Source organism: Notechis scutatus, chromosome 3 (assembly GCF_049901735.1).
Source record: "Notechis scutatus isolate UNSWTSFEM ecotype Mainland chromosome 3, rNotScu1.2, whole genome shotgun sequence".
Classification (NCBI taxonomy): Eukaryota; Metazoa; Chordata; class Lepidosauria; order Squamata; family Elapidae; genus Notechis; species Notechis scutatus.
The window spans coordinates 106,627,746-106,655,624 of record NC_142011.1 but is presented as its reverse complement, the minus strand read 5'-3'; the positions used below and the strand labels follow the sequence as shown (position 1 = coordinate 106,655,624).

Here is a 27,879-nt window from a genome sequence, read left to right as displayed (position 1 = left end):
TGTATCCTTAACCAGATCAGTGGAAAGCTGAAAGACTTCCAAAGGTAAAAGCTGAAACAATGACAACACTGCTTTCCTAAGTTTGTAGGTAATTTTCTTCTCTGAAATCATTTGTGAATTCATACACATAATCTATATTAATCTTCTCCAATCTGGTGCCTGAATACTGGGCTGGGATAATGCAAAATTATTTTGTCTTTCAGCACGGAGCTTTTTGGTTGTCCATGAATAGGCTGACTCAACCATTAAAAGCAACAAGAAAGGACTGCACTTGGAAAGGATAGATCAGAATACTTTTATTGATACCTGAACAGTTTCAAATCCCCTTGTTAAAATAGGAAAGGCATAATCTGTATGGATAATGCTATTGTAATTATATATTCAAAAATAACCACATTGTTTTTCTACAGTTTTCATCACAGATGTAGCCTAGTGGCTAATATATTTTGTTGCACAGCTATGTAAACTTATCTTCTGCTTAATATGTATTATGCTAAGTAGTCTCAGAAAAACACAGTGTGACATCTCTACTTCTTACCTGCAGTATATGATTCCAAATAATTACAGCTCCCCAAACTAACCTGAAAGTTAGAGGTGCTATATCAGTGCTGAAATTAATAGCGAAGCTATTGTGTATCAACAAGTCGCTTCTTATAAATCCCTACTCTTCCTCACAAAACATAGAAAATACAGGTAATCCTTGTTCAGTGTCCACACAGAGTGGTAATTCAGTCATTAAATGAAGAAGTCACTAAGTGAAACTGCAACTATGCTTCTGACTTTATTTCAGTTTTTCTTTGCTTTGCAGATCTGCATATGTTGTAAATATGAGGACTAGTCACAAAGTTACTTTTTCATCACCATCACAACTGCAAATTGCTGCTGTATGAGGCTGTTGCTAAATGAGGACTGCTTGTTTACAATCTAGGAGAGCTGTGAAAAGATTTCTATCCTTCATAGGTCATGGTTAGTATGACCCCTTCAAGCACCAGGTAGGTCATAATGTAACATCACTGAGTGACAACAATGCTTGCCTATCTGTCTCTTATTCTGCGCTGCCTCTGCATTTTGAATCTGTATTGAGTTATTTTATTGCAGCCTTAGGCCAACATAAGAGGGAAAACAATATGAAAGAGAAAGAAAAGAGATGATACCATCTTAAATTCAGCACAAAATAACCAGAGAGTTGATTGGATTGTTTTGAGTACTCACTGAGTGTCATAAAAGTCATAAAAGGAATGGCATGACTCTCAGTTACTGTCTCAGAAATTGCTATAATGTAGTCTGATAGAAGAGAAGGTACATATAATTCATCTGACCTGCCTGGTTTATCACTAGAATAAAAGTACTATAATTAAATTAAGGTCTAGATTTCTATATAGTTAGCAAAACAAAAGAATATGTCTTTACCTTTGCTCAATCACAGATAAAATGTTAAATGGGAAACATGATGGAAGATTAAAGACAAAACCAATCCCCTCAAAATAGTTGGCTGTTTTTGCACTGAAGACCTGACCAGCCAGGGACCACTGATATCTTGAATTTGATTTGTAGCATATTTGCCGAAAGGATCAACACATATTTCTCTAGACAGCTAGCACAAGGTGATGGAATGCCTTAACAGACCTTGGAAATACAGAAAAGGCAGCAAAATAGTTAAGAAAGGAAACAGGGGAAAAGCAAAAGCAATTTTTGAATCCAGGGAAGGGAAAACTTAAGTAAGAAATTCAGAGTAAATTTGCCTTAATTACATCAATTGTACAGCAAAACTACTTTGCTGGGTTTTCAAGATTTCGCTACATTACCTTACTTTTTAGAAAACCAATTGGTTCTAGTTTTCTGAACTTGCCACCCTTACAGAGCTTGACACACAGTATTTGGAAATAACTAGTAACCAACAACACTAGACTAAACAACTGCCTCGATCTCATCTTCTGCAATAGTTTGAATTTAATTTAGGGAATACAAACTAAAGAACCCTTTTCCAGTAGTGACCACAATATGATTGACTTTTGTCTCAACATACGTCCACACAAAAATCACCACAATGATGTAATCCCCAATTGTAACTTCAAAAAAGGCAACTATGATCTTATAGACAACGATCTCTCATCCCTTGATTGGCAATCTCTATTCACTGGATGCAATACCATTGAAGACCATTACAACATATTTTTACTTGAAGTCAAAAGAGTCATCAAACTATATGTTCCAACAACAACTCCCAAAACAAAACAAAAAGCAGATTACCCATATCAATAAGGAAACTTCAATCCAAAAAGAGATCACTCTGGCGGAAAAACAAATCTGGTCACGTTGCCAATTTCAAAAACCGATACAAAAATTTATGCCACCAGATAAAGACCGAATGCACCAATTATCACATTAAACAAGAGGAAAACCTTCTAAGCACCAATTCCACCCGTGCTTTTACAATTTTGTAAACAACAAACTAAAAGACTCAAGGTCCATCCCTCCCTTGATAGGACCTGATGGTAAAGACTGCAACGACGACACCATTAAAGCCAACATCTTTAACACATTCTTGGCTCAGTATTTGTAAACAGCAATGGATCATGCCCAGTATTTCCTAGCCATACCACAGATAACAACAATGATCTAATACATATCGATTTCACAGAAGACAATGTTGAAAAATCACTACGCAATCTAAAACCATCTCTATCTATTGGACCGGATGGAATATGTGCCTACTTCTTAAGAAAGCTATCCACTGCCATAGCCAAACCTCTAAGCATAATCTTTGAAAAATCTTTCAGGACCAGCTCCTTGCCTAACCTATGGTCACAAGCCACAGTCATCCCCATCTTCAAAAAGGGAGACCCAAGCCTAGTTGAAAATTACAGGCCAATCTCCTTATGCTGCGTCACCTGTAAAGTCATGGAATCAATTATTAACCAATCCATCATCCTCCACTTAGAGACAAACAACCTACTCTCCAATAAACAATTTGGTTTCAAAAAAACTATCCTGTAATCTGCAACTCTTACACTGCAAAAACATATGGACGACACAACTCGACCAGGGCAAAGCAATAGACGCAATCTACATAGACTTCTGTAAAGCCTTTGATTCAGTGGTACACGACAAACTACTCCTAAAAATAAAATCCTATGGTATCTCTGGACAACTGAATAACTGGATAGAAGCATTCCTGTCAAACAGACAACAAATGGTCAAAATCGGGAGCGTCCTATCAAATCCAGTACCTGTCAATAGTGGTGTCCCCAGGGCACTGTGTTCTAGGACCAACTCTCTTCATACTCTACATAAACGACCTCTGTGATCATATTAAGAGCAATTGCGTTCTCTTCGCTGATGATGTAAAGCTGTTCAATACCACAGACAATACTGCTACCCTACAAAAAGATCTTGACTATGTATCTGAATGGTCAAACAAATGGCAACTTCAAATCTCAACAAATAAATGCTCTGTCTTACATATTGGCAAAAAAATCAGAAAATAAAATACAAGCTGAATAGTCAAGATCTTGTTGATGACCCAAGCTCTGTAAAGGACCTTGGAATACTCACCTCTAATGATCTAAGTGCTAGAGCCCACTGCAACTACATAGCCAAAAAGGCATTAAGAGTTGTTAACCTAATCCTACGTAGCTTTTTCTCTGGTAATATCACACTACTAACCAGAGCATACAAAACATTTGCTAGACCAATACTCGAATACAAGTTCATCAGTCTGGAACCCTCATTACGTATCTGATATTAGCACAATTGAGAAAGTCCAGAAATATTTCACAAGAAGAGTTCTCCACTCTTCTACTCGTTGTAGAATACCTTATGCCACCAGACTTGAAATTCTAGAACTAGAAAACCTTGAATTACGCCGTCTTGGTCTGACTTAAGCATGGTATATAAAATCATACATTGCAATGTCCTACCTGTCAATGAATACTTCAGCTTCAACCATAACAACACAAGAGCACACAATAGATACAAACTCAAAGTAAACCGCACCAAACTTGATTGCAGGAAATACGACTTCAGCAATAGAGTGGTCAATGTCTGGAATACTCTACCCGACTCTGTAGTCCCTTCCCCAAACCCCAAAAACTTTAACCTTAGACTGTCTACTATTGACCTCACCCCTTTCCTAAGAGGTCTGTAGGGGGCGTGCATAAGCGCACCAACGTGCCTACCGTCCCTGTCCTATTGTTTCTCTTATTCTTTTATTTTTCTTATATGTACCCAATTTCATGTATTCACAACTATGTATACACTTATACTTATTATCTTGTAAACAATTGGCAAATCAAATAAATAAAAATAAATAAATAAACTTAGAGCTCTGTCGTATAACTTTCCCCAAAGGGAATCCAGGTAACTTTCATTCAAAGCTATCAGTCTGTAGAACCAGCGCAGAATCTTTGCAAGTTTCCTTGGGTCACAGAACAGGGCATTATCTATGTCACTATTTGGCCAGCTGCTTTTGAAGTACCCAAACATAGCAGAGCAGTTTCTGTTTCTGCCCAATTATTACAGTAAGAGAGCAAGATAAATGGATCTGATTGAGAGTCACCAGGAACTTAGCACACTTTTAAGGTCCTTCTGAACTTTTTACATGGGGTCAGTCTGCAAGTCACTAAATGGGAGTGCCTGGCCAGGAAAGATCCTGGTTCAAAGGAAAATTATGTATACTTTTTAAAATATTTAATCCTTCCTTCCCACTCCATTCTTTTAATGGGTTAGTTTCTCCATGACAACCAGCTCCTTGACAGTGCAGTTAAGTGCCTTAGGGATGCATAACATGCAAACAGGGCTGGTTTTTCAGAGATCTCATCCAAGCAGCTCATGCAGAGAGAAATCTACCACAGAAATGTGTCTATTGGTCTGGAAAATAGAAGGATTGTGTCAGTTCTGCTGGGAGTCCTTTTTAAAAGAAGGGCTTTAAATTATTTAGGCTTTCCAAATTATTCAGGATTTTCTGTTTTTGTTTTTAAGCTTATATCCATGTTACCTTTAAGTGGTGCTTTTTCCCTGTCTGAGGAAACCTTTACTGTATCAACTCATGCACTGAACAAAGGGATGGCAGAATTATCCACTTCTCCATAGCAATGGGAGTGAACAAATGCAAAGATTTTTAAAAATCTTGTTAACTAATATTAGCATCAATGGATAATGGATAGTGTTGCTTGTCCCATAATGAGAAAATACAGCAAGGAAAGAGTTACTGCTATTTAAGCATGCACAAAAGACATGTGATGAAAACACGCTGAGTGTCATGCCCCTGTCGGAGTCTGAATCTGAGGAGGAAGGAGGACAGCTGACAGGGAGTGGGAGTGTGGCTCCATTGGCTGTGGAGGAGACTGGGGAAGGGCAAAGTCCGGCAGGGCAGAGCAGGGAAAAGATGGAACAAGGGAGAGGAAGTTCAGAGGAAGAACCAGGCCCACTCCCTCGTCATCTTAGGGCACACAGGGAGGAATGGAGAAGAGAGCAACGTGGGTTGCGTGGCTTATAGGGGAGGAGAGGGCCCTGATTCCCTTCATTAGCCACAGCTAGGAATACAGTTGATAAGAAAGGCAGGCTGTGTGTGGTAGGATGCTGGGAGCAAATGTGAATTTATCCTGTGTTGTCCTGGCTTATCTGTGTTCCTGGCATCTTCCCAACTATGTGAGTTTTGCCATAGCTTCAAGTCTGAAATTCTTGCTCCTGCCCTGCCAAACTAATTACTTCAGTTTGGCTTGTTTGGACTTTAAGTTACAGTTTGTATTGCTCATGTTTTGGACTGAATTTTCTGCAATCAAAAGCTGTTCCTGGGAGAGTTTTTCTCCAGCCAGAAGGTAACCTGGACATTGGGGGCAAAATTGGAGATAATAAAGGGACTCTTATTACTTATCTGACTGTGTTGCCTTTGTGCCATGCCCCGGGTCATCACACTGAGAGACAATGCTTAGTCTTGAAGGACCTCTAGCAGCATAATCCCTTTAGCCAGTCCACATTCTTGTTACTGTACTTACTACTCCCCGCTCATGGTGCTGCTTACCTCTACTGCGCCGCCTGCTCCGTGATGGGTCTGTGTAAAAGGTCAGCTGGGGGTCATTGTCTGCTTCTGTCCCAGAATCCCCTTCAGGGTTCAGAAATGCAGAACCAGCTAGATTGAAAAACAAAGACAAAACAATTACCTATATTAGCTATTCTTGTATCCCAGCTCACATTCTCACCTCTTTACAGTAAAGATATATCTCCTTTATTTAATTCCCTTCCTCCTAGAAAAAAATTTGGCCTAAAAGAAAATAGGAAAAGAAACTGCAAATACAGTCAGCATAATTAAAGCTAGCAATAAGTACAAAAATGAAAAGAAACATTGTTTTGGTAAAAAGGAAAGCAGATTATAGCCAAATCAGTCTGGTGTGAAAGAAGTTGCCTCTCTATAAATGCTTGAGAGGACAGGTGTGATTTCAAGTATTTTTTTCAAAGAAAACAATCTCATCTCACAATACAGAATTTCAACATTGGGGTTTTGCCATTGAAATGGGTCAGTGTCTGATCATTATTCTATGAACCAAGCCCACAAACAGAACCACAAATAGTTTCTATAGCGGATTGATTCTTGGACAATATTTTAAAGTACAATGGATATATAAACAATTATAGAATTCTCTTCTCTCTCTACTCTGGCTCTACACATCTTCGAATACATTTAAGAAAAGTTTTGAAAACATATTCGTTTAATAAAGCAGACTGACCAGTAGAAGTGGCTGTAAATAGATACTGAGAATGGCAGTTGGTATAGACAGATGATAGATGATTTGTTATAAATCTCCTGTCAAGTTAGATGATTGTGACATAGACAGAAGTGTTATTTTTTATCTTTTTTTGTTATTAGCTTTAGTTTTACTTGTTAATTTTAATTGTGGCTGCTAATTTAATTTAATAATTTAATTTAATAATTTGCTGCTTAATTAGATGGAACAGAACTGCTATTATATGATCCCATTTAGCCAGCTAATTTAAAATTTTGTTATTGGAGTATCTTTAGGGGTAACTCTTACATGGCTTAATCCAGATAAGATTATTATGGTGCAGCTCACTGAGGCTGAGGCATCTCAATCAAGGTAGGGTCACAGCTAGCATATTGGTGAGTCCAACTGCCCCTCTAATGACTGACCTGTATTAAGGAGATGTTCCAAGCCATACACCTGTTCTGTTGGCATCGAAGAAACTTTGCAAGGCAGTTCCTGGAAGATGCATTAATGATAGCAAAGACAATCCTCTTCACTCTAACCATCTAACCATCTCATCATGGGAAGCCTTTTTTTGAACTATTACCATCTGGCAGACAGTACAGAATAATAAAAATAAGGACAAATAGGCTGAAAAACAGCTTCTATCCCAGGGCAGTAGCCCTTTTGAATTCTGCTGTATAGTGCAGTGTTGGTTTGGTGTTGGGGGTTTCCGGTTCAATGTGTGAAGGGTGAAGGATATGTGTTCGTGTTTATTTTCATGGTCATGGTCATGATGTACACTGAAGATGGTGTTTGATTTTGTTGTATGAGGTGCAATGTCAATAAAGTAAACATTTCCATGCAGAAGGTACAGTTGTATGCCCTGAGCTGTCCATGTGTTGATCAATTTGAATTGGTTATTTATTTACTGCATTTATTGCAATTATTTATATTCTATTCAATTCTGGACAGTGACTGTTACTGAACTTAAACAAACCATCAACCAGTGCCTGGAGTTCTTCAGTTAAATTAAGAGGCATTTGGGTAGAAAAGGGTCTTGGGAGTAATAGAGGGCCTTTTCAGCTCGCTATCATACAGTGAGATTGGAACTGTGGCAGAATTGCCATCTAGTGCCCTAAGAAAATGCCCCAGAATGTTCAGGAATCTCTTAGCTTTTTTATATCTCAAGATCCAATTTGTCCAGCTCATGTCTCACCTGAAATGACCCATTCATCACAAAAGACACTTAACTCAGCAACCACTAGCAATCAGTCATATTCCAAAAGCCAGCATAAAAACGTGACTGCAATATATACTGTCTTAAGATTCCCAGGATGTTTGTGATGAAGTTCTCAAAGAAACTCAAGGCATCCCTTCTTCCAGTTGAGCAGAAAAGATGCTCAGCACCAAGACAAGCATCTTGTCAATAACCTTCCTATTCTGTCTTTGGAACCTACAGCAGTAAAAACCATCAGTTAGCTTCCAGATGAGACTGAATGGGCCTGCTATGCAGAAGTCTCATGAGAAAAAGGCTGGACAAGTAAAGAAGAGAGGAGAGCACAGACTTCCATTGAAATTTGACTGGGTTTTATATAGGAATATGCTTCTGGTTGGCCTTTTGATTATCAATCTGCATGTTGCCCAGAGCAACTGATTTTTCCTCTCCTTTCCCTCTTCTTTTTTGAAGCAAGGAAACAAAACAAGGATTTTTGCAAAGTGATCCTTAACTTTTTCTTTCTCATCATTTCAGCTCAAAATCAACTCCTCTTCAATTGTTTTTTTAACACCTATATTTTTCCAGCAGGTGAAAAAGCATCTTAAGAAGAGTCATAGGGGCCTGGAGATTTTGCAACCTTTTCTGTTCATCCTTTTCCATTCAATAGGCTCACATACCAGTGATTTTAAAAAATAAGCTAAGAACAGCCCATGGTTAGAGTACCTAATTATTTAACTAGAATTCAACTATTATTTAACCAAAGTCTGTGTTGACATATCCTGTTAAACTACAAACTACAGATCACATGAACGTCTCAAGGCTTTCATGAAGCCCAGGAAATTCCTTAGTCAGTACCACATCCTGACAATACACAGGAGTTTTTGAAAATTGTGGTAGGATGGGCAGCTTTTTCAATCTATTGCTCCATCCACTTACTTCCTCACTGCTCCCATTTAACCTTCCTTTCCCTCCTATTCTCATCTCTATAGCCATCTGTAGGAGGGAAAAATGGCACCGTGACTGTTTTATGTAAGCTGTTGCCACACTTTTCAACTACCCAGATTATTTCCCCTTCCTCTTTGCAGAGATACATTGACTGCGGTGATAAGCAAAGTGGTAGTAGTAAAAGGAGGCTCTTACAGAGTGGAACACTTCCTATAATGCTACATTTATTTATTTATATCCCTCCTTTATTATTTTCATTAGTAAATCAAGGTGGTGAACATACCTATTCTTCTTCTTCCTCCTATTTTCCCTACAACAACTCTGTCAATTGGGATGAGAGAGACTGGCACAAGGTCATGCAGCTGCTTTCATGGCTAAGATGGGACGAACTCACAGTCTCTTGCTTTTAAGTGCATTGCCTTAACTACTAGACTAAACTGGCTCTGATCAAACTGTTGTTCAGCACGCTATACATTGCTATACATTTTAACAGTACAATCCTGGATGCTTCTAAAAACAAAATAATTGCACGGGTAGAATGTGCAGAGTAGCTAAAAGTTCACATAGGTGGAAAAATGTGTTAAGTAATTAATTACACAATCTCATTATTATTATTATTTTGAACTGTAGTCCTGGGCCCCCTCTGGCTCGTGAGTAAAACCCCAGGCACACCATTTAAATTCTGCTGTGGCTCTCACCCTAATCTAAGCTGCATCTCTTGATTCCATGACTTAATGCTATATGCAAACACAACCCTTGCATGTTTCCTAGCTATTGATGGAAACAGATGGACTAAGTATGCCCTTAGATCTGTTTCAAGGTTGCCCATCTATTTAACCACCTTATAGACTGCACCCTGCCCCGGAAAAAGCTCTAGATGGTACCTCGTGATTTGTTATTGATCCGTTTTCGTTGACTGCTAGATGTATGAGACAACAGAGTTGCCTGTTGATGGTTGGAGTCCACAGGACTTGTGGCAATGATATTATCCTTGTACTTGTTCATCAAGGAGAGCTTGGCATTGTCACTTCCTAACAAGAAAAATTTAAGGTAGAAACTTTTAGAAAAAGAGACAAAAAGGGGGAAAGAAAAAAGAATAGGAATAATAATAAGAAAAAAAATCATTTCTAGCTATCCAAGCATTAATATTTGGAACATCTTTAGATGTGAACCATGTGGCAATAGAAGTTAATCCTTCTACTGTAACCAACCATCTGTATGTTTTGAGCAGGCTTGTGGTTTTGTCCCAATATCTCTACATCCCAACAATAAATTCATTCAAAAGGAATTATCTTAAAATAAGAATTAAGCTAGACAAAAGTTCCTGTGGGAACAGCTTTGCAAAAGTTGAATCAAATTATTATGGATGCTCCCACTGAATTTTTTCACTGTTCACAGATCAAAAGCAGTGACATTGATGGTCACCTCTTTGATCTTGTATGATTAGGGCTTTAAAAAAAAAACTGGAAATGAGAGGGGGGGGGACAGAGAGAAACCAAATAAAAACCCTAACATTTATAGGGGAGGGAACAGGGAATTAACTTCTGCTTCACCTATAGGTTCAAAGCATATGCAGCACTTCAATCTGGATCTCTAGATGTTGCTTCAGAGGAAATGGGAATAGAAATCTGGCAGTCTTAAAGCAAGTGCTACATTCCGTATCCTCTGAAGCACATACATGCGTACAAACACCTGCTGAAGCCAGTGAGAGTTTTCCTCTCCCTGCCAAAAACAGGCACATGAGATCTCCACTTACCTCAAGTACTCCCATGTCAGTTTTAACACAGGGAAAAAAACAGCAAATAGTTTGAATATGAATATATTGAGACAGGAGCTAATGCAGAAATGTGTCTTTCCATCTATCTACCAACTGTCAGAAATTGTCTATGCCACAGGTCTTTGACTTTTTATATTGCTTGAAACACAAACACTGATAAAAGCAAGTAACCTGGCCTGGCTACAGAAAGACTGACCCAAATTTCTGTTTACCACACTGAAAACATCACTAAATATTCCCCAATGAAAACATGCTCTTTGATAACTGTCAAAATTCATTAACAGACCTACTATTTCCACGTTGTCCTTGAAGCAAACGCCTCCTTATTGCTTTATTACAGTTAACGTTATTCTAAGTCACATTCCACTGGCATGAAGCCAGATAATACGGCAATTCAAACTTGTGTAGCCAAAATTTAGCCTTGCTAGAGACAATGGGAAAGTGATGGATTATATGGCTGAAGACGAAATACCAGCATTTCATATTAAGAAATTAGGTCAAATAAGCTGTGCATCGAAGGCAACTTATATAGGTATATAGAGGTTAAAAAATATATGCTGATTACGACTAAGTCCCACCTGGGGTTAGATCCATGCTCGATTTTTCATTACAGCCCTGTAGCGAATCCAGTGTTCTGGTCATCTGGCTGGCAAAGTCCTCACCCCCGTTCATGCATTCTCGCTGTAAGTGGTGACGCAGGTCAGTAATGTCATATTCATAACCGTCTAGGATTGGAGTCTCTCTGATACTCAGAGTTCCACTGGAGTTGTGGCCTTGCACCCGGGCATTCCGCAAACTCTCACGACCGTGGCCACCAATCAGCACTGAGGGGATGTAGTGGATTTCATTGGCTGCCTCAGCACTGGCACTCTTCTGGGGCTGTGGCACTCGACGGCGCTTGCACCAACGCCGGCGTGTGTAGAGAATCATAACCAGGCACAAGATGGAAAGCAGCAAGGCAATCATTCCTCCCTGTGAGAATCAAAGTGAAAGAAACAACCTCAAGATCAAGCAGTATGAATTAGCATTTACATGTTTAGCCTATATAACTTGACATTAGACTCAGAATTCCCTGTTTTAGAAAACAAGGTTTCATTCCTCAAGGATTTTGTGGGAAAATAATAGAATCATGGAAAGAATCACAAGCAGGGTTCATGCTAACCTGGAGGGCATTACTGAAATGAATGGGTGCTGCACAGTTGTGCATTTCTCACTGAGTTCTAACAGGCCTGCTATGGAAAGGCCTTCAGTTGAATTTAATTCATTGTCTTCCATGCTACATGAAACAGTGATTTCACAAATTAATTTTCAGAATAATAACACTGTCATTGCATCAGCAATACAAATTAAACTTCAGAATTTACCCTAGTCTATAGTGAAGTAGCTTCTACAAAAACCATGTTATTGATGATGCCAAGTCCTTAAGCATTGTATTTATGGATAATGATATTATTGCAATTTTAAAGAGTCAAATACTTCTTCAGTGCCTTCCTCTTGAAGAATTTTCTTGTATATCTAACCAACTCTGTAAATGTGCCAGGGAATGACTATAGAGTTGCGGGTGAGTGAACACTGGTCATGTCACTAATGGAGACGTGCAATGTAGTTTCACAGGAGATTAAGCTGTGGTTTCCATTTACAGTAGAGCCTGCATTGACCAGACAGCTGGATTATAGGATTTCACAGATTTCTTCCAAACTATATTATTCCCTTTACAGATGAAGAATGACATGAAAACAGAGAAGGAAAAATTGCTTCTCTTTAATTCTTTTCTCCCCAGCCTGTATGGCCGCTTCTTCAATGTCTTCTCCTCTCATTTAACTTGTCATGAAGTGGAAATAATCAAAGTGGGGTTGAGAACTAACAGAATCTCAGTCTTATATTTCAGTTGTGAAACAAAGTCAAAGCTTCAGGGCCCAAATGCATATTACTTTAAGGACCCACCTTGGACCAATTTTTCTCTCTTTTTAATAAATAGTCTAAAATCAGCATGAGGAATCCGAACTAGGTTGGGATTTTAACAAGAACGTTAAACTATAAAACGATAGATTTTACTGTGATTCCAGTAAAAAAAAAATTGGGGGGGGGATCACAATTAATATTATTTATTTCTTTTTACTGAAATAAATTAATCACTTTTAATAATGCAAATGCAGTGTATGGATAGGAAACCTAGCAAATGGTGAACAGTTAAAACTTCAACTCCCAGTCTGGTCCTGTGAACTTATTTTATAATTTAAAAGAGAAAAAAATGACGTGGTTCCCAAGATCATCTTCAACATAAGGTACAGTTTTGGTCTCCAGTCTATTGAGCCTTTAAATTTTAAAAGCATAGGGAAAATATATATAACCAAAACCAATCAATTAACAGCATCATGTCTATTCTTGGTCATCATCTATCTTTCTAGCTTCCTTTATATGTAATAGATTGCTGTAATAAAATAAAATAACCATCATCTGCTCCACTAGGAAAAAGAAATAAACGAGAATTACTAAATAGACAACAGAAGCAATGGCTGGCAAAGAGCATGATAATAACTACTACACTTCAATTCCCCTTTTGTTTTTGGCCTAATGAAAGTGTTTCTACCTTTCCTTAAAGCAAAAATATTTGCAAATGAAATTGAGAAGGAAACATTTAAGAAAGCCCTGAGTGTTTTTATCAGATACGACTCTTGGGTTAGTTCTTGTAATTCTATTAGATGCAAATTTAAGCCCAAAGCCTCTCATATTTACTAAAATAATGCAAATATCTATGCATTTAATAGAAAAGACAAAACATATAAAACAGAATAGAATTTGTAATGACATGTGCCCCTTGAATTTTCTGGAGTTTCCAAGAAAAAAAATGAGAATATTCTGTAATAAAACCTTCTATGATTTCATATACTCTAGGGAAGCTGAAATCAATTCCACTAGAATTTGAAGCAGTTTTACATGAGGCATTTCCCTTAAAAATGAATATCAGGTTAATACAATAAATTAATATTATTCTAAATTTCACTATATCTCGAAGGCTATCACTAGATATTCCCACAAATATTTGGATGTTTCACAGAACAGTCATTGTGGACTATGTGGGGTACATCTCATGAAAAATGAGATCAGTATAGAAATAAACTCACTAGTTGCTATATTTATTGCATACTTCAGTTTTCTGAAATCTGTGAAAACCCATCTTGAGTATTTGCCAAAACAGAAAGGTGAATTTTCCATAAAATGAATAAAATAATTTAAAAGGAATTGGAAAAAAACACCAATCTGATTTCCTTAAAACATTACTAGAGAGAATGCAAGTCCATTCTCTGTCCATTGCTGTTGAGAAATAAACAAGATCAGAATTTTAAGGTAATGTTTCAAATCAGTACTTTAATAATCTGAATTGTTTTATGCACTGTCAACAACATTATGCTATGCTGGGGGCTATATCAAAGTTATGATGATAGTACAAGAGCATGTCACTATATCCAGTAACTCAGTGCTTGCTTTATGTAAAACTAGAAACTATTGTGCTGTCCCAGCCAGTCTATGGGAATTGGATAGTTACTTAGAAATTATGAGCGGTCCCCTTAAGGAAATGCATCATGGTAAATGTAGTTAAAGGTATCCTGGGAAATGTAGTTCATGTCACATGGCCACATCTGTAATCCCGATTGGTCACTAATTTAACCCTCCATGGGCTGGGGGGAGTTTTCCTCACTTTTGCCTGAACTCTCTAACTCATGGCAGCTGCTTTCTATCGCTACAAGATGGGTTAGGAAATAACCATCTTTTACTATGAGACAGATATGCAAAGGATTGGTCATTAAAGAAGAACTTTGTCACAAATGTGAGTTATGAGGATACCTGATGAACCAATAAATGTACTTTGTTATGGAGGTCTCGTTGATTTATCTATCTGCATCTGCACAGCTTAAAAATCCACTACTGTGCAGAATACAGAAAAGTAAAAGATGATTATTTGTATTCCTGAAGCCCAAGAATAGTGAAAGGATTGCTTAATTTGAATTCCTGACGCCAAAAGAGGATTAATGACTGTTAATTTGGATTTGTGATAAAGCAAGTAATGTTGAAGCCAGGAGTGAATGTAGAATGCTAAGCTCTGTGCCTCAGTTTGAATTGCAGGGAGGGGCAAGTATCCCCCCTTCCCCTTTTACACGAGAGACTTTCCAAATATCCTACACTCTGGCTTTCAAAGGCTATCAAATAGGCAGGATTCCTTTGTCTTCGTATCAAGCCAGGAAGGGGCAAATGCCCTCTCCTTTTCTCTTCAGTGAAAGAAGTGCTGTGTCTCAAATTACAACTCCTAACTGGGAAGAGTCAATTTGTAAAACAAAGGAAGAGCCAGGTTTTACCCATCTGCCCTGCTTCTCCCCAGTTACCACCTACAAACTTTTTTTTCAAACACAGATGAAGCTACAATTCTCACCAGTTGGAGAGGGTTTGCCTTTTTTCCCCTATCTCTTTCTGTTCCTATGTTCAGCAGGAAGTGACCAATAAAGATACCTTGCATTCCTTGTCACCATGCAAACGGCCTGCCACGAGGCAGACCCCTTTGTTTCAAATCTCTATACAAATGCTGAAAGCGTTCCTTCACTTGAAAAAACCTACAGTGACTTCCTTTTTCCTCCCAAGCACAGGAATTTGATCTTTTTTCTTTATCTTTGCAACATATATTTTAAAAACCCCGCTTGGCTGCTGGGAGGAATTCCCCCCCCCTCTTTCTCTATCCAACCACAGAGGCTCAGGAAGCCTTGCTATCTCTGCTGACATGTTAATGCTTACTCTTCACTGCACTATCTCGTAACTCTCCTTCAGACAAGGAGCCTCAACGTAACACAGAAGCATGCAGGGCTCCTTGGCAGACTGACAAACCGCAACCAAAACAAAGGATGAGTGTCAACTGCACAGCACTGTGCGCCAACTCACCATGCCCTCGTTCGTGTCTTCCCATCTGTTTAGCCAAAGTGTATCCTGAAGGACGCCCCGAATATGCCGTGAAAATGTACATGTGGATAGACACTCAAAGCACCTGCACCCTGGCCAGACCTGCATTCTTCGGCCTCTTTGAGGTACAACAGGACGAACTTCCCTTCACTGTATCAACGTGCCATGGATCAAGAAGCATGGCGGGGAGGAGTGCTACTGGACTCTGCATAGAGTCATTGGATGGAAGTTCCCAGTTCCCACTACCACCCGTATTTGAATGCGATGGGGTACCGAACGACCACAGTCAGACTGCAACATCTGAGGTCATAAGTAGCATGCCTCAGCTACAGCACCTGGCTCATCACTTTCCTGCTCTAGATCCGAAGGCTGAGATCCTACTCTTGCTGGGAAATAATGCGCCACGTGCCTTTCTTTTCTCCGAGTCAATCGGCGGCCCCAGTAGATGGCCCAATGGCCATCAAATCTCCACTAGGATGGGCGATCGTAGGAATTGTCAGTGTCAATTGGATGCAGGCTCCAACCCAGGCACATGCCTTTGCACCATCCATTCCAACAGCCTTCCGACGCCCTTTAGCACCATTGAAAACAAGAATGACTTTCCAGCCTAAAAGGCCGCTGGTGATCAGTACACTTTCGCTAGGACACCCTAAATGTCCACCAACTACCACCAGACGTCCATTAAGACGCTCTACACAGGCATATGCCTCTGCAACACCCTTTCCAACAGCTTCCCAATGCCCTTTGACACTGTGGAAGCAAGAGTACCGTTCCAACCCTAAAAGGCCAGCAGAAGCAACCACCAGACTTTCACCTTTGCCACCAAGAGTACCTGTACACCCTAAAAGGCCGCCAGAGGTGACCAGAAGACTTGCACCAAGAAGCCGAACTTGAAGATTGAACCTCAAGCTTTGCATGCTTTGCTTTGTTTGATGCTTTATTAATGTTTACTGTTTTTCTTAGTTACATAGCTAACTGTTTATCTTAGTTATATAGTTATCTGCTATTCATAATATTACCGTTTACTTCTTATCTTAGTTGATAGCTAATTTTTTTTCTCTCTCTCTCTTCTCTTAATAGTGGAATTTACAATTCCAGGTGGGGAGTGTGCTGTCCCGGCCAGTCTATGGGAATTGGATAGTTACTTAGAAATTATGAGTGGTCCCCTTAAGGAAATGCATCACAGTAAATGTAGTTAAAGGTATCCTGGGAAATGTAGTTCATGTCACGTGGCCACATCTGTAATCCCAATTGGTCACAAATTTAACCCTCCATGGGTTGGGGGGAGTTTTCCTCACTGTTGCCTGAACTCTCTAACTCATGGCAGCTGCTTTCTATCGCTACGAGATGGGTTAGGAGATAACCATCTATTACTACGAGGCAGATATGCAAAGGATTGGTCATTAAAGAAGAACTTTGTCACAAATGTGAGTTATGAGGATACCTGATGAACCAATAAATGTACTTTGTTATGGACATCTCGTTGATTTATCTATCTGCATCTGCACAGCTTAAAATCCACTAGTGCAGTGATCCCCAACCTTTTTTACGCCGCGGCCCGGTATCCCCAACCTTTTTTATGGCGCGGCCCGGTACTGACATCAGCTGGGCGCCGCCATCTTGTTTTGATGAAAAAGTGCTTCTGGTGAGCTTTCTACCCGGAAAAGCTCACCGGAAGCACTTTTTCATCAAAACAAGATGGCGGCGCCCAGCAAGTCAGCGGCCCGGTAGGACTTGTTCCGCGGACTGGTGGTTGGGGACCCCTGCACTAGTGTACAGAATACAGAAAAACAATTATGGAAGTAAAAATGAAGATTGCGGTTTTCAAACTGCATATCATAACATCTTCTCATTGACAACTTAAGGATCTCCAAGAGTAGTTTATTTATTAGCCTTGTAAACTGCCCAAATCTGTTCTTATTCTGGAAAACTTACAGAATACAATCAACAGAAAAACAAAACAACCAATGAAATAAAAAGAACTAGGTTATCAAAGAAAAAGTCTGAAAATAACCAATCAAAATATCACACGAGCTGCAATGTCCACTCTGACGTAAAATATCACACATGAGCTCCAATTTCCACTCTGATGTAAATCCTGGGCACAGAGCAAGATTTTAAGGGGTTTAAATTAGGCTGCAGAGGGGGCCAAATGAATCTTGGGAAGATGATGCTCCAGTGGCAGGTGCCATGACAAAGATTAAGTAATTAAGAAATTAATTAAGCTAATTAATATATTAGAGGCTTCTGTAGGAGGAAAAAGTTAGGATAGCACTCATCCATTTGAGAAGTCTGAGTTCTCAAAGTTATGTTCGTCCTTCAATAATCTCTCACCCCCATTTGAAAGCTAACTTATATACAAAATGGCTATTTTCTGGAGACTATTTAGGATTTATTTTCCCAGTCTCTAATATGAACAGATAAAGAGATTGAATCCTAATCAAGAATCTAAATAAAGTTTGGAAGTTCCCCCTTAACCATTTGCTTTGAAACCCACCTACCTGTTGAATTCTAGAGATTGTAAAAAAAAGAGGAAAAGGTTGTTGCTGATAATGGAGATTTCTTGATGTGTGGGGGTGTGAAAACATATTTTTTTCTAGGGAAATAGCTAAGGAGAGGAAAATATAAGCTTCTTCCATTAGCACAGGTGGAATAGCCAAGATCAGACCCTGAACTCTTCATTGTCAGAAAAGTAGCTTCTTGCTATTTATTCAATGTAACAATCTTTGTTAAATGGATCACTAAAACTTAATGAATTTGGAAGAAAGAGGTAAAATAATGGCCGAGGCATACTTATCTCTGCTATGGACCCTCTGACCCCAAACCTAAGATTACGAATGGAATGTATATATAAAAAATCCGCTCTTTTGTCAAAGGTGTGGAAGCTTACACTTTAAATATGGCATACAGGGCTAAAGATAATCCTCATCTTGATGATTACCCAACAGAGTAGTGGAAGTAGCCATAAGGAAAGTGAATATGAAAACTGCCTGGAACAAAGTGAAAGTAATTCTGTTACTGAATCCACACAAATGTGTGGGGATTTACACTAGCGGGAAGTATAAAAAGGACATTCAGTGGAATGAAGAAGTAAAAAAGTGCATGAATAAAAAGCACACAAGTTAGAATGATTGGTAGAAAAATTATAAGAGAAAAACAGTCTATGATTAGTACAGTAAGAAAAAGCTACAACAATGTAATCAAAGAAAGTCAGAAACAATTAAGATTAAAGAATATAGATAAAATGTTCATGGACATGAAAATGATTTGAAGTAAGTAAAATCAATCAATTATTATAAATGAAACTAAAGTAAGGCAATCCTAGAATACGTCAATTAAGATCAAAATGCTAATGACATACTGAAGAGTAGAGTTATATTAATTGTATAAATATTCGTGTCCCAGAGGGGGCTTCTTCGATCTGCTTGTATCTTTGTCCTTTGTATATGAAATATGTGTTGGTTAAGCAGTGTTCTGTTACTTCCATGAGGTGCTTGGGTAGTATGTATTTGTTTTTGACCGAAGGAGCCCCCATGGGATTGCCACTGTCACCCGTTATTGCAAATCTGTTCATAAAAGAATTCGAATCCAGAGCCCTGGCAAATGCCACCCACAAACCCAAACTATGGCTAAGATACATCGATGACACATTGTTATTTGGCCCCATGGAAAAGAAAACCTAAACAATTTCCTAACACAACTAAACAATACACACCCCAAAATCAAATTCACCATGGAAACGGAAACAAACAAACAACTACCATTTCTAGATGTACTAATCTACAAAAAAACAAATGGCACACTAGGACACACCATATATCGGAAGAAAACACCTAAACGCTCAATCACACCACCACCCAGCACAAATAAACTCCGAGCCAAACACTACCGTGTTTCTCCAACAAACGGCCTCCACCAATAGGAAGCCCCACCATGTTTTATTGGCATAAAATCAAATTAAGCCCCTCCCCAAATTAAGCCCCATATTAAACATGCGAAATGGGGAGAGAGCGGGGGGCTTGTCGTTAGTAAGTACTTTTGTTGCATGCCGGATATGGTGCTGCCTTCGTTGGGGGGCACTCATATCAGGAGACCTTCCACCGTTGCTTCTCCCTTCTCCCTTGCCTTCTCCCTGCCGCGGCTTGCGCAGCCATGTGCCCAGTCAGCTCCTCCTGCAACCGAGCCCTGAGGAGACACTGCTCAGGCGCTCCGTCTTCCCTTTGCTTTTGAAGGTAAGCGATTTTTTACAAGCCTCCCTGCCCGAGAGGGCAGCCCACCACGTGGGAGGCTTTTCGGGCCTCTTCCGTTCCTCCCGACCTCCCGCTGCGCGCCTCTGACGGCCCGCTCCCTTCAGCCCAGCGAGCTCTTCCACCTCAAAGAAAGGCCAGGCGGGCAGCTGCAGGAGCAGCAGCAGCGGGTCTGAGCCGCTCACAGCGGAAACAGCCACCACCCGTAGCCCGGCGTGGGGAGAGCGAGCGAGGTTAGCGCCCGCCAGCCCGGGCGAGATTTGGGAACGAGGGGCAGGAGGAGGCACGGACACACCACGGCTCACTTTCCCAGCTTTGCCCAGCCCTTACGGCTCTGGCGTGGCCCTGGCAGGATGAGCGGAGGGTCCGGCGGGAGGTGCTCGCTGCCTGCCAGGGCCGCGCCAGAGCCGTAAGGGCTGGGCAAAGCTGGGAAAGTGAGCCGCGGTGTGTGCGTGCCTCCTCCTGCCCCTCGTTCCCAAATCTCGCCCGGGCTGGCGGGCGCTAACCTCGCTCGTTCTCTCCCACGTCGGGCTACGGGTGGTGGCTGTTTCGCTGCGAGCGGCTCAGACCTGCTGCTGCTGCCCGCAGCCGCCCGCCTGGCCTTTCTTTGAGGTGGAAGAGCTCGCTGGGCTGAAGGGAGCGGCGCATCAGAGGCGCGCAGCGTAGGGAGGTCGGGAGGAACGGAAGAGGCCCCGGAGATTAGCCTCCCCAAGTGGTTGGGCTGCCCTCTCGGGCAGGGGAGGCTTTGTAAAATAATTCGCTTACCTTCGAAAGCAAAGGGAAGACGGGAGCGCCTGAAGCCAAGTGTCTCCTCAGGGCTCCGGTTGCAGGGAGGAGCCCTGACTGGCCGCATGTGGCTGCGCCAAACGCCGCGGCAGCAAGGGAGAAGGGAAAGCAACGGTGGCCCGAACCCGAAGGTCTCCCGAATATCCAAGCTGTCGCCGCCCGCCCACCCACCCGAGGATGCAAGGGGAGAATTAAGTCACCCCGAAAAGACGTCCTAGCCGTTTTTCGGGGTCAAAAAAATAAGGCCCGGCCTTATTATGTGAGAAACACGGTAATTACCAGAACCAAATGCCTGGCAGACAAGACACACATAAAGACTGAACTATGCCTCCTGACCAAAATATTGATAGCTAACGGCTTGCACAAAAACAAAATCACGGACCTGATCCACAAAAACACACTGAAACACAATAGAGACCCAGAAGATGAACAAACCTATGGAACAGCTGTCCTGCCCTACATAAGAGGAACAACAGACAAATTCAGCAAGATACTACACAGGCATCATATCAAGACTGCCTTCAAAACAGACAGAAAAATAGCAGCCATCCTAAGAAACCCCAAAGATAAAATTGACTTGGAAAACCAAGGCATATATGAAGTCCCCTGTGGATCATGCCCTGCCACATACATAGGACAAACCAACAGAAGGATAAGTACCCACCTTGAAGAACACAAGAATGCAATAAAAAAGCTGGAACACACTTCCTCACTAGTCCAACATATGAAAACCACAGGTCATAGCATCGAGTTCAGTGGCACCAAAACCCTAGCTACTGTATAAAACCCCGGCTACAGAATCATCAGAGAAGCCATAGAAATTGATGAAAGTCCTAATAGTATGAATAGAAGAGGTGACTCCACCAGACTATCAATCATCTGGAAGCCTGCACTCACAAACAAACAAAATCTCTAGACCACAATCCAGGCAAGCACCTGGACACAAACAACCCCCCACTAATACCTCCAGCCCAAACACGCCCCAGCCAGCTACCCAAATAAAGCCTAGCTTCCTAATAAATAATTATCGGCCATTCACAAGAAACCAAGCTGCACTAAGAAACCCCAATGCACAAAACACAGTGTTGCCAACCAATCAAGAATACAGCAACTCGAAGACCAATAAAAACAGACCTAGGCTCCCAGCCAATCAAGATGAGGAAAAAAAACCATTCAAATAAAGCAGAAAGCCAGCACCAAATTCAAACAAAAAACGGCTGCTAAGCCTGACACACAAGATTAAAAAGAACCCAATACACAAGCCTGAGGATGGCAGATGAGATTCTGCTGAAACATTGCTATAATAAAAGCACAAATATTAAGACATGGGAAAATACCCGAAGAAACCTAAATACCATATATATATATATATACACACACACACACACACACACACATGTGTTTTCTTAAGTTTTCGCGGGTATTTATATGTATGGTATTCAGCTTTGTTCGGGTATTTTCCCACGTCATTATAGTTGTGCTTTTAAAGTTGCAGCAACATTTTGGCAGAATCTCATCTGCCATCATTAGGCTTCTGTATTGTGTTCGTCTATTGTGTTCTATATATATCAACAAGGGTAATGAATGTGAAAATTAATGTATCAAGACTGAAGGAGAAACTGGCTGGGAAGTGGTAATCACATAACCCTGGGACAGGGTTAACTATCATAAATGCATGCCAGTTGCCAAGCACCCAAATCACATGGCCATGGGGATGGTGCAGCAGCGGTCATAAATGTGAAAATCGGTCACAAGTCAGTTTTTTCAATGGTGTTGTAACTTTGAACATCCACGAAATGAATGGTTGCAAGTCAGCGACTACCTGGATGGCCAAATGCTGACAGAAAAATAACAGACAATTTATGATCTTTTGTGAGAAATGAATATCAAAAGGAGATAAAATATATGTGTTCAAAAATGTTACATAAAAATAAGAAGTGCACATATCAGATTAAACATCAACATTTTATGAAGTGGCAAAGGGTTTCTGAAGTATGTGTGATAAAAATAGAAGTGATGGTCAAGAATGGATAGGGAATGAATAATTCCAACTGGATATAAAAATACTGTAACTGAGCAATGAAAAATAGTACATATTAAAGCAACTTGATCACAAAAAGGTAATGAGCATGGATAAAACTGCAAAATAAATATATGCAGAAAGACTGGCCAGGGTTGGAGGAAAAAGAACAACAACAGTGCATAGGCTGATGGAAGTAACAACGTTTTGCAAGGACAGGGTACAGAAAGGTGTAGCAAATTGATGAAATAAACTAGATTTAGTTAGATTTCCTCCTCTACCCTTATTGCAAGTCTTTCATTTTGCTTACTATTTTTTGTTCCAGTTTTGTTCTCTTGACCTCCATCTCTACTTTAATGTGTCTTGGTTCAACTACAGAGAACCCATTCAAACTAATCCATTTTCTATTAACTATATTAACACAATTCCAAAGGTCTATTATTTAGCCGCAAACCCGTAACTTATTTTAACCAAGACCAGGGTGATCCAAATCACTTTATTTCTCTTTTTACGCCCTTCTATATTTCTCTACTTACTTCTATAGTCTTTCTTTTATGATAATTCTTTATCTTGACATTCAGACCTTTAAGTGAATCCCTGAACATAAAAAACAGGGGAGTTCAGTTAAGATCTTTTAGAAATAAAAGAATACAATATAATAAGACATAATATTTTTAATACTGTTAAAAGTACAATGGACTATTAGGCAAGTCAAAAGGGGCCAAGACTATGAGGGAACTGAGTTGTGTATCGCTGTCCAAGATAAAATTACAGTACATACAGGAAAAGGCTGTTTGTGCTCACTCTGCTGCATAGCCTCAATTTAATTCTGAATGATATTATGTCAGAAGAGATCAGATGAAAATGAGATACAAAGTATCAAATGATGGCAATCACCAATGCTATGTGTGACATCTGAATCTAAGATGATGCTCAAATCATGTGTGCAACAGGCACAGTAAAGGAGACTCACATGCCCATTTATTTCCTGCTTCAAAGATATCCATAAAATACCAATTGAGATCTTTCTCCTGGGAAAGAAGCACAAAATTACAAAATTTTCAAAAATTCTTACTTGGGACTTTCAGATTTTCTTTCGGACTAGTCAGTTCAAAAAAAAAAAAAAAAAAGAATTGAACTCTACCACTGTATTTCAAAATTGTTTCAGCTATCACAAATTTGCTTTAGCCAACCTTAATTTTGTAGAAGTCAGTGCAATATCATGTGTGATCTTGGAATATATTTCCTGTGGTCAGCAGTGGGTGAGGAGCTTTAAATGTCTGCATTAAATGGCTATCTTTACTAACCAAACCTGTAACAGTGGCAGCTGCAAAGGATGTAATTCACTGAACTTTCTAAAAAATAACTGCAAAGCCACATGTCACAAGAGTGTCTATGTGATCTAATGGTGCTCTTGACAGCAAATGAATATGTTCTGAAAGCTAGGATATCCCAAAGGCAATTAAAGAACCAAATGATTCCTTCAACCATGGCTGCCTTCATACTACTGTTGCTGCTCTAACTTTTAAAGATTTGACAGGATGTGTTATTTACAGTACTATTGGTGCATTCTGCCCATATTTTAGGGCCAGCCTGTATTTAAACAGACATAAAGCGGCTTCTTTGTTTCAGTTGACTGCTAGGCTTGGCATTCTTAAGTTTGTCATTAATGCCCTGAATATTAAACAATATTTAATGTCTGTTGGTTAATTGATGGACTGATTGATTAACATCTAATTTCAGAGTTTCCAGACAGCAGTAAAAATAACAAGGACAACAAAAAGAACACCTCCAATAATTTTAAAAGACTCTCACTACTAGATTTTGGATTCCAAATGTTCTACTATAAAGACTTTATGGTGTTGTTCATGGACTTGATGAATTTGTTTATGTTGCTATCAAGTACCCTGCATACTCCTGTTTCAATGAACATGACATGGGGGACCCATTTCCTGTTCTTGACTGATTGAAAGATGCCACTGATTGAAAGATGAAAAATCTGGAAAAGCATTTGTTGACTGCAAATCATGTTACAGAGTGATTTGTTTCCTGCTGCCTTGAGCTGAACCGGGTTTTGAGTCTAGGGTCTGCATCTACATTTTGCAACATGTACTAAATACTGCTCTGCTTCAATTTGGAACTCAATGTATAAAATATATACAAAAAAATTAGGCCCTTGCTTATCAATGGAGACCAAGTGAGCAAGTGGCCAGTTTTAAGTTTCTGGGTGTTACCATAAAAGACCTGACCTGGGGTGCTCACATTGCAGCACTGGTCAAAAGGGCCCAGCAAAAGGGCCCTGAAACTTCTCAGGAAACAACAACTGAATGAAAACCTGCTGGTGACCTTCTACCACTGCACCATAGAGAGTATCTTAACTTGCTGCACCTGTGCATGGTTTGCCAATTGCACAGTGGCAGATAGGACAGCGCTCCAGAGAGTTAACATCATTGCCCAGAAGATCATTGATTGTCCTCTCTTGGAAGAGCTTTATATTCCTGCTGCCTTAAGAAAGTTCAAAACATTCTTAAAGATCCATCTCATCCTGGGCACCCTTTTTTTGAACTATTACCATCTGGTACAGGATAATAAAAACAAGGACAAATAGGCTGAAAAACAGCTTTTATCCCAAGGCAGTAGCTCTTTTGAATTCTACTGTATAGTGCAATATTAATGCAAGATCGGGTTTTCAATTCAGTTGTATAGAATGTGAAGGATGTGTGTTTGTGTTTTATTTTTATAGTTATAATGTACACTGAAGATGGCATTTAATTTTGTTGTACGAGGTGCAATGACAATAAACTAAACTAAACTACATTAATTTTATTTGAAACTGATGCAGAAATTGGAAATGTTCAGAAAGCGCATATCAAACTTTACTATATAACCACAGAAATGTTAAGATGTAAACCACAGATGTTAAGACGAAAGCAACTTACTCAAATATAGGTAGTCCTCAACTTACAACAGTTCATTTAGTGACTGTTCAAATTTACAACGGAACTGAAAAAAGAGACTTATAATCATTTTTCACACTTATGGCTGTTGTAGCATCCTGATGGTCATGTGATCAAAATTCAGACATTTGGCAACTGTCTCATATTTATGATGATTGCAGGATCCCAGGATCATTTTTCTAACACGCCTGTAGGCCAGACACAGAATAATTGCAAAATGGGGTAAAACTCAATTAACAACTTTCTCACTTAGCAACAGAAATTTTGGGCTCAATTGTGGTTGTAAGTCAAGAAATATTTGTAATACAATATGCCAAACATCTAGGTTTGCTACTATTCGTTTGCAATTTATGTTTTTTTTTCAAGGAATATTGTTATTTATGGTCACTGACCATGCATGCAAAGGAAAAACAAAAAAAGACAAAGAAATACAATTTTAGAACATTTGTTCTATACAAATGGTAATTCTAGAACATTTTGAAATAATAATGATGTCTTGAAAGTGACATGGCTTACCATCACCAATTATAGCTATGACTGCAAAACAAATGGTGTTTCCCTTAATAACATTGTTAAAATTGAGTTCCAAAACTCTTTTATAATAAATCACTAACTGATACAGAAGGTCTATGGAACCTGGGTGTATTTTAATTTTATTGACAATCTAAAAGATACAAACTTTACTGGTTGTTGGCAATAACTTATGCAATGGCAAATAGTGTCACCTAGCAACAGCTTGTTACACTTTGAACAATGCAAATTTTCTTCCACATATAGGTATATGTATTCTGGACCAGAAACATTACCCACACAAAATCAATATGCAAAACAGTGATTCTCATCCTCTTTGGGAGAACTTAGTTTTTGGAACAGATCACTGTTATTAGAAATAGGCTTTTTAAAAAGGATGCCATTACTTACGCAACTGCATTTCTGTGGCTAAGCAAGGGTGTTGTTAAAGTGAGTCACACCTGATTTGACCACCTTTTTGCTACAGTTGTTAAATGCATCACTGCAATTATTAAAAGAATCATGGAGTCATTAAGCAAATCCAGCTTCCCCTGTGATTTGCTTGTGAGAAGCCAGGTGGGAAAGTTGTAAGTGGTCATCATGTGATCTTCATACATGCAATCCAGTAGTGGGATTCAAAAAAAATTAATACTGGTTCTGTGGTTGGTGGGCGAGGCAGGGGAAGGATTCTGCAAAATCTCCATTCCCTCTCCACTCCTGGGGGAAGGTTACTGCAAAATCCCCATCCCCACTCCACTAACCTGCTTTCCAGCTCTGTTCTCCTGTGCAGGACAACAAACGAAGACCCAGCTGATCAGCTGGGACTCAGGAGGCAGAGAATAGATGGGGGCGAGGCCAGTCAGAGATGGTTTATGCTGGTTCTCCTAACTACTCAAAATTTCTGCTACCGGTTCTCCAGAACTGGTCAGAGCCTGCTGAATACCACCTCTGGTGCAACCATTGTAAATAGATGTAGGTTGTCAAGGGCCCAAATTTTGAATCATGTGACCATGAGGATGTTACAAAGGTCGCAAGTTACATTTGTTAGTGCAACAGTGACTTCAAACTGTCGCTAAACAAACGATTGCTAAATCTAGGACTATTTGTATATTTTCTAAATTTTCATCTTCTTTCAACAATATAGAAAGCACAAAAGCCTCTCCCAATATCTATTACCCCACCACACTTTGGCAGATCTCGAAGATAGATGTTGTCAGCATTTTTTTAAACAGCATCTGTGTCCTTGTGATGTCAGTCAAATGCAGGGCACGGTTCATTATGTCTTCCACTGTCCCCATTAACAAGAGATCAAGGCCATATTTGTTTGTTTGTTTGATTATTAACTTTATATGCCACCCATCTTCCTGATAAGGTGACAAATTATTGATGATAAATGAATTTTAAAGGCTCAGACCTTAAACAATTGAATTACTTTCCCATAGGCATGTTTCATACTGTTAGTAGTTAGGTTACAGGGGTTTTTTTTGCTTTCTCATTTAAGCTGAGAAAGAAATATTTAAGTTCTTAATTATAGCCATGACTTGATTGTTTGCATCCAATACTCTTTTTATTTCTTTATTTTATTATCAGTTTGTTTTACTGTATTTTATGCTGTTACATTATTACATCCCGTGGCTACAACAATAAACTTATTCACTTACATTGACTCTTATTTCACTAACTAATTAACTTAGAAGAACCATTGTGGGTGATATTACTGAAGCAATAACAAACGAGTTTCTAATCCACAGTGAGCCAAGTATCTTACAT

At 39.6% G+C, this 27,879-nt stretch overlaps 1 protein-coding gene across 2 annotated transcripts in view; it reads right to left on the bottom strand.

Annotated features, from left to right (window-relative positions):
• ASTN1 (astrotactin 1) overlaps nucleotides 1-27,879 on the bottom strand; it is a 254,516-nt gene that overhangs the window by 129,248 nt on the left and 97,389 nt on the right. For both annotated transcript variants that reach the window (XR_015748725.1, XM_087960906.1), the window contains exons 3-5: nucleotides 11,221-11,610; nucleotides 9,750-9,896; nucleotides 6,023-6,130 (exon numbers count right to left, since the gene is read on the bottom strand). Coding sequence is in view for 1 of the 2 variants with exons in the window: in XM_087960906.1 (XP_087817032.1) it covers nucleotides 6,023-6,130; nucleotides 9,750-9,896; nucleotides 11,221-11,610 (645 nt within the window). In the remaining variant the exon portion in view is untranslated. The remainder of the gene's footprint in view (nucleotides 1-6,022; nucleotides 6,131-9,749; nucleotides 9,897-11,220; nucleotides 11,611-27,879) is intronic.